The sequence below is a fragment of the Manis pentadactyla genome, chromosome 9 (assembly GCF_030020395.1).
Source record: "Manis pentadactyla isolate mManPen7 chromosome 9, mManPen7.hap1, whole genome shotgun sequence".
NCBI lineage: Eukaryota > Metazoa > Chordata > Mammalia > Pholidota > Manidae > Manis > Manis pentadactyla.
In genome coordinates this window covers 56,534,044-56,547,213 of record NC_080027.1, presented here as the reverse complement: position 1 = coordinate 56,547,213, position 13,170 = coordinate 56,534,044, and the positions used below count along the sequence as shown (strand labels likewise).

The window sequence follows — 13,170 nt, the reverse complement described above, 5'->3', positions numbered from 1 at the left end:
CAACCTCTCCTCCAGGGCCGCCAGGCTGCGTGCTGCCTTCCAGAGATCGATCGGCCTGCTGGAGGTCATCCTGAAAGAATGCTGCTTAGATGGGCTCCCAGGAATCTGGTTCCAAGGATGGGGCTGGGCAGAAGTTAGTGAACCCCGGAGGGTGGGCTTTCTGCCTCACGTGCCGAGCTGCGGCTCTGCCCTTGCTCTTAGAACCAGCCAGAGGTCGGGAGCTGGAGAGCCCTCCTCCCTCTTCCTCCCAACACGGGCACTGAGGAGTCACGTGGTAGCAAGATTGCTCTGCGACTCCAGCCCCGACCTCTCCCCTGAGTGGAGACTGCCACAGCTCCCTGCCTTCGGGACTTCTCCCCTGGGATGTCTGATACACACCTCAGCCTTCTGTGTTCCAGAGTTCTTGATTCATTTCGATGCCTCAACCCCCCCTTTTGATTTGTTCTCTCCTGAGGCTTAATCATTTCAGGAAATGGCACTGGCATCCACTCTGTAGCTCAAAACAAAAACTTGGGGTCTTCTTTGCTTGTCTCTTTCCTTTATTCCTGTTATAAATTCCATCAGTAGTGGAATTGGCTACTGCCAACAAAACATTTGCAGAACTGAACCCAGCTCAGCGTATTCACTGCTGCTGTCTTGCCAGCCTCCACCCTCCCTTGCCTGTGCTCCTGCAGCCGTCTCTGTAACTAGTCTACTTTCCCCACGTCTTTGCAGATGCATTGGAGCAGCATGGCAGGCAGACCATCTGGGCTTGCATATTGCATCCTCCACTTACTGTGACGGGCAAGTTCCTAATCTCTCTCTGCCTGGGCTTTGTCATCTGTCAAATCAGGATGGTAGTATTAGAGCTCATATCCAAAGTTTCCATGAGGATTGAAGGAGAGCATGCAGAATGCTTTGGCTACTTCAGAACACATAGTTAAGCACTAAAAAAATACTAGGTTTTTATTTGTCTTCAATTCCTAGGCCATTGTCGATATAAAATCTACAGAAGTCTTTTTAGAAAGCAAATCAGAGCATGCCTTTTTCACGGCACAATCTTTTCCTCGAAACCCTTCCATGGCCTCCTGTTGCATTGCAAAGGGAATCAAATTCCCACCAGGTACTGCATGGTCCTCCGTGGCCCTTGCTGTTGGACTCCCCAGATTCATTCCCACGGGGCACTGAGTTCTAGCCTTCCTGTCCTTCTTCCTTCCCAGGAATGTACTTGGTTCATTCTCACCTGTTATGCTTGACATGCTGTTCCCCTAGATCATAGTGTAAATGCCTCATTTAAAATGGCCTTTCCTGGTACATAGCCTGAAGCCCCATATCACTCTATCATATCACTGTTGGTTTTCTTCATAGCACACATCAAGCTCTGAAATTATTTGTAACTTGTTTATCATCTGTACTTTAGTCTGTCTCTTTTGTCACTACTGTATCTTCTGTGCCTACAAGGCCTGACTTGTAGAAGGCCCTTAAAAATGTTTATCCATTGAGTGAATGTTGGCCACCATTAACCATAAGCACGTAACTACCTTGCACTTAGGAAATTTGTTATTTCTTCCTCAGGAGGGGTAGGTATTTTTTATTATGTTTTAGAGTTGAGGAAATAGTGTCGCAGGGGAGAATATGTATCCATGCTAAGTGGGTGAGCCCAGATTTTAACTCCGATCTGGTGGAGTCCATGGAATGTTTAGGTGAGAATACTGGAGAATTCAGCTAGTTCACACCTGGCCTAGGAGTACAAGGTGAGACTAGGCAGGCATCACAAGTACACCATCCTCATCCCTTTAAGAGAGAATTGACTTCCTCTGTGCTAAGTGCTTCCTTGTATTTTCCATTGTCCGGCATTTTTTCTCATGCCCTAGTTCTGTTGTACTTTTGTTGAGGTTTCACAAGAGGTATATCAGTTGGATTCATTCAGTTTCAATTATGAATTGTTTCAAGCCTACTTGGGTGACTCTTGCTAGAAAGGGAAGATTAGGTGTATTAGGCCCTCCTGGTCTTTAGCTTTGACTGTTTCAATGTGTGTGGGTTCCAGATCACACACACAGCCAAACCACCTGAGGTGCTTACTACAGAGTAGAGCTGGGCCTTTGCCACCAGATTCTCGGGGTGGGGGAAGGGCAGACTACTGGAATCTGCTTTTTAAAAACAATCACCTGGAGATTTTTTTGATTAAAATGAATGTATGAAGATCCCTGCCCTAGACTTGTGTTCTAGCTTATTAGGTGTTTTGTGGTCTGGTTTTGTTCTTGATTTATTAAAAATCTATAAAGTTATACATTTAGCTATTTATTAATTTTATCAGAACTCTCATTTGGGTGGCCTTTGGTCTCCAACCACGGAGCAAGCAGGCTTTTTTCTGTCTTAGGGATCCTTATGCAACAAGTCCCAGGTCCAAGTTGGCTCCCTTGGCCAGTGTGTTTGCTGTTTCCTGCTTAGGTGAAGCAGGGCACCTCATTTCTGCCCCCGAGCTATTGCCAGGCTGTGGGGGGCTGGTCTCTTCTTGAGGGCCTGGACAGTTGTTTAAGAGTGGGCCTTCTGATAACATTTAGCCCCGTTAAAGTTATTTCTAAAATTCAGGTTTGTTCTGATAATATCCTTCCCAGAAACAATTCTGGAATGATCAAAATTCCCAGACCTTGATATTTGGGTTTTCCTCCCCTCTGCTCACTCTCTAAACAAAGGCCCCGTGTTTTAATAGTCATCATAACAGTAAAATTAGCTTTATTAGACTCTAGGTGGATTTAAAATGTAACCTGATGGTAGCTCTGTCTGTCTTGGAAGTCATGTGTTTTGAGCAGAAAATGTGGGAAGTTGCAATGCTTGGTAGGGGATGAAATGATTATTGAATTTAAGTGGCCAAATAACACAAGCATTCCTCATCTTCAGATTCTGCCCTCGTGGTTTTGCCTTTATTAAGTTTTGAGAAACCTGGGCTACCAGCTTAGAGTGTTCATTCCAGCTGCCTTTTGTCCTACACTTAAGAGTCCCTGAGTTTTGCCACAGGAGAAAATCAGCAGTTATCTTTCCCACCTCAGCTCCTTTCTCTGGTTTGTAAGTTCTCTAGGTTCTCGGAAAGCTTGAAACGTGAGGCAGACTGCAGTTTGCCAATCTTGTGCCAGGGCACCCACAACTAGCCTGCTCCATTCTCCCCACAGAAGGCCCAGCATATACTTATGTTAAATACTGGCCCCCTGTGCTGAGTAGGTGCTGTTCACTTGGTCCTAGTGCTTTTATTGCCAGTCCCTTAAAGGAAAAGTAGAGCCTTTATTAGGCTACTTAACAGAGGGGAATCTGAGGCACACATCGTCCAACAAGCTGTTGTTGAGCCCAGTCTGGTTTATAGCCTGTTCTTTTTCTACTGGTCCTACCACTGGGGCTGGGAAAAGCAGGCTGAACAGTCTTAGGTCCTTAGGAAAAAGGGTATATGCCTTACATGTTCTTGATTTATTAAGAATATTTGGTAGCGAGTTCTGGGTGTAGGGGACAAATCCATTAACGGATGGTCATAGCTGTTTCATTTTGGACCCTTTAGTCTAAGCTCCTAAGCATTATTATAAGCACAGCCCAGGAAGAAAATGTAAAAATAATTTTCTTGCCAGTGTTTCCTGCATGGTATCCTAGCGACGATGTACTGTCTGTCCTTGGGTGTTGGGGTACCAGCTGGGGCAGTATCAGAGCTTGCAGAGGGGAGGGATATGAAGGTCATGATTAAAGTCAACCCTTTTAAAATCAAGGCATAGTTTGTTTTATCTTTTGGAACGTTTTTAACCCACTTATTTTAAGGCAGCATTTAATTTTCTGATTACTCAGGTAATTTATGTTTATAATCTAACAATGTGAAAAAAAAACCCCAGAAAATCCCAAGGAAGGAAATAAAAATCAATTGTAATTCCAACATTTTGGTAAATATCCCTCTGGTAGTCTTGTTCCTGAACTTTTATACAGTGATAGGTTCTAAACTCAGAGTGTAGGGGGGAAAAAATCTTAAGTCAAAATTATCCTAAACCACCATGGATAGTAACTCTTTATGTACTCTAAAGTTTGGAAACCACTGAACTAGACTCAAGGAAAGAACAACTGAAAAATCAATATGAAATGAAAAGTCTGGAGGGAAAGCCATTCTCCCTTTAAGATACTGTCAAATCCCTAATGACAAGTGGATAGTGGTAGAGAATTAACTGTGTTCCTGTCTGCCTACGAGTTGTATTTCATTCTGTTTAATATTAAGCTACTATAACTTTAATACAGGTTAACAGATGTACTTGTGGGGATGAAATGCTATAGGGGCATCAAGTTTTGCTCCAGGGGGTAGGTTTTGAGTCAGCCAGTAAGAAAAATGAACACAGTGCAACTTCACCATACGTACTTACCACTGCCCTGAAGCACACATGCTCACACAATTGGGATCATTTGTAGCATTTCTTTTGTTTTATTGAACATTAAATATTCTATGTATCATTTATAAAGTTGCAAATATTCAATTATAAAGATGTGCCGCAGTTTATTAACCAATCTCCTGCTGTTCACTTAGGTTATTTCCACTTATTTCCTGTTACAAAAATGGTGAAATGAACATCCTGTGGATAAAGCTTTGTGTTCATCTATAATTATGTCTTGGGTGTAAATTCTTAGTTATGGATTTGATGGTTCAAAAGATAGGAACATGTTTAAGGCTTTTAATTAATGTTGTTAAATTGGCCCCAGGACCATTGTATGTTTCCTTCAAAGTATGTATTTCTCAGCATCAATGGAAATTATTCAAAAGAGTCTTCCACAACATGCCTTTTTTTTTTTTGGCTTTTTCATTTTTTGGATGACCCAGACTTCTGTTTATTGCTGTCCAATTTATCCTGGAAAGAATAAAAGGAATGAGGCTAGAAATGATAAGTGCTGGTGGCCAAGTTCATGTGGGAGGGACAGATACAGTAATAGGAATTGGGTAACTTGGAGACTGTTTCTTTGTTCCTGCCTTCAAGTTATCTTGAGCAGACATCAATAGACAGAATATCACTTAATACTTAAAGGGCATATGTAACTTTAAAAGCATATTCCATATTATAATTTTGGATTTGGAAAATGATTTGATGTCTTATCATAGACACTAGAGTACAGTTTATCCAAAAGGGAGTATGAGTTTTAAAACAGTAAATGGAGAAACGTTGTCCTAATCCAACCCCTCATTTTAGATTGAGAAACTGAAACCAGAGAGTGGAAGGGATTTCTGTAGAGCCACACAGCAAACTGATGATGGAGCTGGAGCCAGAGGGGAAGGCGCCCGACTTCCTGTTCAGAGCCCTTTCATTGAGGTGGGGCAACATGGTTCAAGGGGAGTTGAGAAACAGAGATAAGGGCCTCTGTACAGGACTACCAGGCTCCTTTACAGGGTCTGTGAGCTGCTCCACACCTCTCCTGGGCAGAGGCCCAGGTGTTTCCTCCCGCCTGGCAGGTCACTGTTGCTTGATCATTTCCACCTGTGAATGGGATTGAGTTTACACTTTACTAAGCAGGTTCTTTGCCTGAACTTTTCCTCCCACACTGGATGACTTCTCTTCATGCCTTAGCAACTCAAATGTCACTTTCTTGGAAGGCTTTCCTGATTGCCAACATAGTTTAGGGTCCCTGTGTACATTGTTACAGTACCTTTGATACCCTTTGTACAATGATAATCACCTTGCTTTGTATTTAATTTCTCTCCCTGAATAGCCTACTCTCTGAGTGTAGGAATGTTGTTTATCTTCTGTTGCTCCTGGCATATACTAAGTCTTAAAATGCTTGAATGTTTGACTATTTGGATGTGTGCTAATGAGTGAATTAGAAGTGTGTGTGGGCTGCTGGGTGGTGCTGTTTCTGATTGCAGAATCAGGAAGAGCTGTTCCTTATTGTCAAGGGCATTGAGGGAAGAGATAAAGAAAGAAGACCCTGTAGAGGCGGCTGGTATAAACACAAGTTAGAGGGTATGGTCTGTTCCTCTGGGTGCCCCATGTCAGCCTCCTAGGTGATGGGGTCAGTAAACATATGCAACCAAGTATTCATTCCTGGCTTGGCAGAATCGGTCCCGGCAGTTTAGTAGGGGTGGTTAGAGAGGAGCCTTTTTGAGTCATTCTGGGAGACAATTCAAGGTCAGGGATCTCCTTGGTGAGGAGGGAACAGCTACCCAGGTCACTGCAGCCTCGTCTTCACAGTCGATGGACACTTGCGGCAAAGGCTGTAAGGTCTGCTTGTGGCTGGCTGGGCGCCAGTGCAGCGCCTGTTAGGCGGCAGTTCCTGCTACCTCCGCCGGTTACTGCCCCCCGCCCCCCGCGCCTCCTCCGTCTCCGTACCCACGCCGGCTTGCGGCATCCTCTGCAAGGAGAGGAATGTGCTGCGCTGGGACGTGCGGTCTTGGCCGAGCGGGGGCACGCATGGTGCGCTCTGGATCGCCGGGGGTCCGCCGTCTGGCGCTGCGCCACGTGCTTTGATCCGCGCTGATGTCAAGTGGGTGTGGGCTCCTTAGAAAGGCCCAGGCGAGGACAAGGAGGGCGCGCGATGCGCTGCCGGCGCGCTGAGGCCCCGGCGCACTCCGCCGCCCTGCGCCACTAACCGGTGGCGGGCCCTGGCTCTCGCAGGGAGCGCATGGAGCCGCGGCGCTGCCCACCCGGGGACGCGTGCCCCGCCGCCCTGGGGGGCCGGCGGGGGCCACCGCGGGGGACTTGCAGGTGTGTCTGCGTGCCGTAACTTTCGGGGGGCTGCTGACTGTTGAGCCGGCAGGACGCATGGTGCACGGGCTGCGTGTGGGGGAGCTTTTGCGCCCGGGTGCTGACATGACGGGAGCCGGTCGTCCCCGGCTGGCCATCAGCTTGGGAGCAGCCGCTCGCCGCTGGAGTTTCAGCGAGAGAATTTGTTGAGCTGGTGCCCAGCTTTGGGTTACTCATCGGGAAGGGCGCCGAGGGAGCTGCCTTGTTGTTTTGAGAATTGGGTCTCTAAGTACAGCCCGCGTTCAAGGTAACGAGATTGTCTTGCTGCAGACAGCTCAGCTTCCCGAAATTGGCTGTGGCTGGGGGCTCTGGTTGGTCGGGGAGGGGGGTAGGGGGCAGGGGGCCGAGGCTACCTCAGCACCCGTTCCACCGCGCTCTGGGGCGCCCGCCCCTCCTCTGCCTTTCTACTCTCCCCGCCCCCCTTCTTGCCGGGAGCCGGCTAAGCGGTAGGTAAAGGGTCAGCTTCTCATTGACGGTCTGGTTTCAGACACACCTTCCCGGAGGAATGCGGAGGCTTTGTTCCAGGTGCCCGTCCCAGCCCCGAGCCCAAAAGCCTGCAGGCAAGGGGCCGGGGCTCCAGTGCCATTACTCATCTTTTATGGCAACGCCGGCGAGCTCCCGGGTAGGCAAGTTAATTATTAATGTGTCTAGGCTGGAGAGGGGGAATCTGGAAATGAGATCGGTAGGTTGCAGGTTTTTCTCCCCGCCAAACCTCCCCCCCGCGTATGTGCGTGTGTGTGTGTGTGTGTGTGTTGGCAATCAAGGTTTACGTCCAAGGTATTGCAGCTTATTTCCCGAGAAGGATGCTGGCATTCCCCCAGTGACTGGCACTCCGCCAGAAGGATCCCTCTTCCCCATCTGTGGGCAGCCCCATCTCCCCCAGGGAGAACAGGAAGGGCGCCTCTCTGGGTTGTCTACTATTGAACCAGCTGTACTTTTCCTCCTTTGCCTTCTGAAATAAACCTCACTCCCACCCGCTGCCTGAGGACAGCTTCCTGAAGAAACTTCCAGGCCAGGTGTGTGAGACCTGAGCCCTCAGCTGGCAGTCGGGAGTGTTACGAAAAGCGCTGCCCTTTCCCAGCGATTGCCTGAAAACCTCCGCACCTGCTCCACAGGTGCCTGGGGGTGTGTTTTCAGGCCGGTGCTCCGTAAGGCTGTGGGCGAGGCAGAAGTGCCTGCCCGGTGGCCACCTGACCTGTCTGTCCCAGTACCCTCCACGCCTGGAGGAAGGAGGAGGGCTAGGTGCGGGAGAGCTGAGGGTGGGGAGGAGCTCCTCCCGCAGCCGGTTTCAGTTTCCCTTCCTCCCTGGCCGGGAGAAGGTGGATTCTATCGCTGGTTGTCTGACAAGGCGTGTGCTGTGTGTGCTGGCCTGTTTGCACTGCTCCGAATGGGAATGGAAAGGCCAGCCCTAAATGGAGGGCTGTGGATGGGGCTTGGCTTTGTGGAGGTGAGTTGGATAGTGGGGGTTGGAGGGCAGGCCTGCGGAGGTTTTTCTCCAGGTGGGACCTGAGGTGAGTTGCCAAACTCAGCCCTCCTGGCAGCATTGTGCCTTTAGAGGCCTGGGAACCTCTTTTTCCTTTGTCAGTTTAGAATAGATCACAGCCTTGTATACTGAAGGGTTGATAGATCTGTAGAATAAGTTTGATGAGAGGATGAGCAGGTCTCTGGAAGCTGATATTCTTGGGGGTCCGGAAGGTGCTGGGTGTGGGGAGCTGAGGCGAATGGGGAGAGGGGGATAGGCTTACGGAGTGCTGGGAGGGAGATTTTAGTGCAGGCTGTGATTTATCACAGAGGTTCTCTTGAGACAGGCTGCTGTAGTACCTCGGGCGCCTCCCCCCAGTTTTCTGTCCCCCACCTCAGTGACTTGGCTTCTTCCTGGTTCTGGTCTCTAGGGTTGAACTGGTCTGATGGCAGCCCAGCAACGCATAGCCCCCCGTCTTGTCTCAGCCTTCCAGGGAGGAAATAAGTGGAAGAGGGCTTGGCTTCAGATAGGCTGCTAACCCTGATGCCCTAGGTTACTGGGGAGTCTGTGCCTTCTGTCCTCTCACCTGGGTTGGTGGTATGTACACTTAGTGGCACCCTTCCCCCAACACACATGCTTTTAGAGTGCCACCTTCTCCCGCAGTGTCCTGTTCTGCTGGTGATGTGCTGGCACTCTGGAGTTAAGGGTTTGGAGATGGGCCTGATTAGAAACAAGTTTTTTCTGTTATGGGAAGTCTGTCCAAGGCTGCCATCTGATGTCAGCTCACCTTGCCACCTGCTGCTCATGGCTGAGTATTTATTGATAATGGCCTGGCCACTGCCTGGGGAGGCTGCTCAAGGTGATTCTGTAGCAAGTTGGGTAGGTCGTAGGGTCCTGATTGCCATGAGGTGAGCAGAAGGTCATCGGGTTGTTGGGAAAGTGGGGCAGTTATCAGAAAGCCTGTGGAATCGTCACTGTGACAGGAGGGGTCACTGTAGGTTATAGGGTCAGAGGACTGAGGGCTGGTTTGGAGACTCCCCCAAGTGTCCTGTTCCTAATGTGCATGCTGGCACAGCAGCTGGGGTGAGTCCAGCATCAGCTGAGGCCTCTGTCCTGAGGCTGACTGTCCCTGCAACTTGGGAAAACGGCAGTCTGGACTTGTCTTCTTCCTTTCCCCTTAAAAGCAGCACTGGGGTGGGGGGCAGCTGTTACTGCCTTTCCTCGGCCCCAGGCTACAGGAGAGGTGCTTTGAAGGTTTGTTTTGAATCAGACAAAATCAAGAGGAGACACAGAATAAAGACCCTGGCAGTGTTGCAGTCTTGGTCTGCAAAACCGCAAAATTCCTTCTTTGGCTTTATATTCTCTCAGAAGAGAGGCTAGTATTGCAGGCCTTTGCTCTAGGGGTATCCAGGGGCCAGGGGAGAGAGAACGAGGGGTTCATTGAGCCAGGTGGTGCTTGACACTTTCTGTGCAGACTGGGTTCAAACTCATTCTGCTGTTAACTAGCTGTGTCGCAGGACCTGAGTCTCAGTTTTCTTGCGTGGTAACGAGGGATAAGGATGCCTGTCTTCAACTCCCCCGCACAAGGATAACTGTGAGGAATATATGAGATGTTTGTGAAGGATTTAACACAGTGCTTGTTAATTGGTAGCTATTATTTTTTATTGAATGTAACTAGAGGATCCTTGGAGAAGTGACTGAGAGAGTTGAATGAGAGAGTCTGAAATGAGAATGTCAGAAATACCATTTTGTGCTGACCCCAGAGGCCATACCCAGGCTTCTAGGGTCAGATGTGAGAACTGTCCTGGGAGGGTTTTTCTTTTGACCTTCACATCAATCCTGCTTCCCAGTCTCATTATTCAAAGAGGCTTGGGGACCCTTGAGTTCCTGAGTGTGGGCACACAGCATAGTGGAGCAGGAAAAGTAGTGTGCTCAGCCTCTTGCAGAGCAGCCATCTCTGGTCCAGCCATGATTATGGGGACCAAGTCCTGTGAGAATAATAAACCTGCCTCATATAGTTCTTATGATCAAATGGGATAATGTGTGCAAAACTGTAATGCGGTGGGCAAATAACTGATAGCTTATTATGTCCCAGATGCTGTTCTAAGTGCTTTCCTGTATTACCTCATTTAATTCTTAAGCAGGGTATGATGCAGTTCCTTATTGCCCATATTTTATTGAAGACAAAGTTGAGCTCTTAGGAATTGTAATTGCTATTGTTGTCAGCTGTTGTGTAATGGATCCCCTATGGAAATTATGCATCTGAAGACCTGTTTTCCAGAGTAGGAATAAACCCAAATTTATGCAAATATGTCTGCACACTGCCTTTCTTCCATTGAGCTATTCTAACATCACAAGCTAATTCTGGGTATGTTTGTAAAATGAATAAAAGAGGTCCTTATTGTGCCACTTATCTGTATACTCTGTGGGGCTTATAGACTAGCATCTCCTTGGCTATGATTTTTAAGTGTCATTCATGTGGGACTTAACAACTGTCTTATGTGCCCCTGCCTAATGTTGGATTTAAAGAATGGGGTTGCTGCTGGATCAAAGATAGTTGATACTAGGATGGTGATGCAAGGCGTAACGCAGGGATTGTGCATCAGCTTGCCTCAGTGCTGGGCAACACTTCAATGATGCGGGCATTTGGACTAGAACTGGCCATTTGGCTCTGAGTTTTTAGGGTCCCATCTTTTTGATGGTTCTGGCTGGCTATTTTGCCTTCTTCCCTCTGCTCTAAACGATCTTCCAGTGAGCACTCAAATCTGAAGTCTTAAATGTGGTAGAGGGGAAAAAAAAAAAACACCCTGTGCAAATAAGGACTCACCGCTGGTGGTGTTTCAAATGCAGGTGGTGCTCATTAACAGTTATGATCACAGCCTCACACTCATTCTCATTGCTTGTGTAGCATGTTTACAGGGTAAGAAAAAGCCTGCAGCTTTGTGGGTTATTCTTTCCTTTTATGACAAGAATAACGTTTGTGAGGGTATGCCGCAAATAAAGGAGTAGTAAATTCTGGTTAGGAATAAAAAGTGAAAAGCAACTGGTGGGACTCCAGGCATGCTCAGCAGACTGGAGAGCTCTCGTTAGCGGAGACAGACAGGGCTTCATGGCACGGAGCTGAGTGCCCTGACCCGCACGGCAGCCTGGTGGTGCCATCAGAGTGGGTATATTATTCCTGCCATTTTAGTGGGAAGTGGAGTGACTTTCCCAAGGTCAGGTAGCCAGATGTGTAATGGTGGAGACTGGACCCCAAATCTGACTTTCTGACTCAGAGACAAGCAGTCTCATCCTTGTAATAATTTAAATCACTTTTCCTATTATGTACACACTGCAGATTATTTAGAATATTACAAAGGAAGGCCAAAGTGGGGGATCATGGCCCAGGCAGCAGATATGCCACTACTTATGTTTTGGTGGATTTCTCGAAAGACTTCTTTTGGGAAGGAAGAGGGAACATTTGTTTTTGTCCAGGCAGATTTGCTTGTTATTTATACATCTCTGGGCATATCCAGTGTCCTGTCTTGGATCAGGCACTCTTTCTGTAAAATTTGATGCACTACAAATTCAGGGCAAGTTTGCTATTTTGTGTGAAACACTGCATGAGGCAACGTGGGGGAGAGAAAGGAGAGCCAGACATTCCTGCTTTCGGAGAGTTTATAAAGACGTAGGAGAGTGTAATCAACCAATTAGTCCAGGTGTAATAGCAACAGCAAACAGCAGTTGTATCTAGTGGGTTCCAGGTGCTTAGACACGTTACTCACACTTAATCCCCAAACAACCTTGTGAAGGAGGTATTACCCATTTTACAGTTGTGGAAACTACAAGGTTAAATGGCTTGCCTAAGGTGATAAAACTAATAGCCACTCAGGCTGAGCTTCAAATCCACGTTGTCCCATTGTAAAACCAAGTGGCTGATCATGAAAAACTGCTGATAAAGTAAGTCCCATAAAGGGGAAGCACAATGTCAGTCCTCGAGATGAGGGAAGGTAGGGCATATCCCTCTTTGTCATCTCTCTTGTCCTTCTTTCTTAGTTTAAGATGAATGATTCTAATAATATTGAATGGTATTCATTATCGTTTTTCAAAGTTCCCTGCTCAGATTCTTTTGCTCATTTGGACCACTTGATAATAAATCTCAGGATCTTGGAACCAGAAGGAAACAGAAAAGTTGTCTGGACCATCCTCTTTATTTTCTTACTTGGGGTAAAATGAGTCTCAGGGAATGGAAATGACCTGGGTATGCTTAATAGTTCTTAGCTGAGCCAGGACCTGAACTCAGGTTTTTTCACCTGAGTTTCTAAGAGTTTGAAAGGATATGGGATAATAAAGGGGTGAGTATTTTTTATTTTAATAATTTTGCACATGACAATATGTTTTTTTTCATGGGTGTTTGAAGAATATAGCTAGAACTTCAAAGCCCTCATTTGGCAGCTGTTATTGCTTAGGATATGGCTAAAGTCTGTGGTCTATTTAAAGAAAAAAGTGGAAGTACAGGTTGGACGAGGGATGTGGCAGAAATCATGGAGGTGGTGTGCAGGCAACGTGTGTTTAACAGTAGGGAAACAGTGCATGTACACCGATTGGCACCCTCCTAGAGGATTTACATGCCCTGCCAGCTTAATTCTTCCAAGGGCAGGGAAAAGGGGGCCAGCCCCTAGTGGAAACAGACTACTTGCTAGGTATCATACCTGTGGGTCAGCATTAGTGGGCTCATTGTGTATATATCGAGAACACTCAAGAGGTTGATTAACAAGCCCGTGGTCAGCCAGGATAAAATGGAGAGTCAGGGTTCAGAAGCCAGCTTGGGCTCCTTATTGCCCCTCCTTACCACAGCATCATTCCACAAGGTGAGCCCTGGACCCAGCCTGAGCTTCTGCTTCAGGGTTCTGACATCTTGTTCAAGCACCAGGCTCCCATGGTCACAAGTGCAGTTGGGTTGCCAGGCTGCCTCTGTAGCCTGCTCATTTAAAGCTTGAT

General features: G+C 47.5%; 1 protein-coding gene across 12 annotated transcripts in view; it reads left to right on the top strand.

Moving 5' to 3' along the window:
- PLEKHA7 (pleckstrin homology domain containing A7) overlaps window positions 1–13,170 on the top strand; it is a 199,780-nt gene that overhangs the window by 67,728 nt on the left and 118,882 nt on the right. The window contains exon 1 of one of the 12 annotated variants that reach the window (XM_057507425.1): window positions 6,355–6,689. The exons of 10 other annotated variants lie outside the window; for them this stretch is intronic. In XM_057507425.1, coding sequence (XP_057363408.1) covers window positions 6,607–6,689 — 83 coding nt within the window. In that variant the 5' untranslated portion in view covers window positions 6,355–6,606. Of the gene's footprint in view, window positions 1–6,354; window positions 6,690–8,017; window positions 8,176–13,170 lie in introns of those variants that run through there. One more of the 12 variants, XM_057507427.1, reaches the window with a different exon arrangement.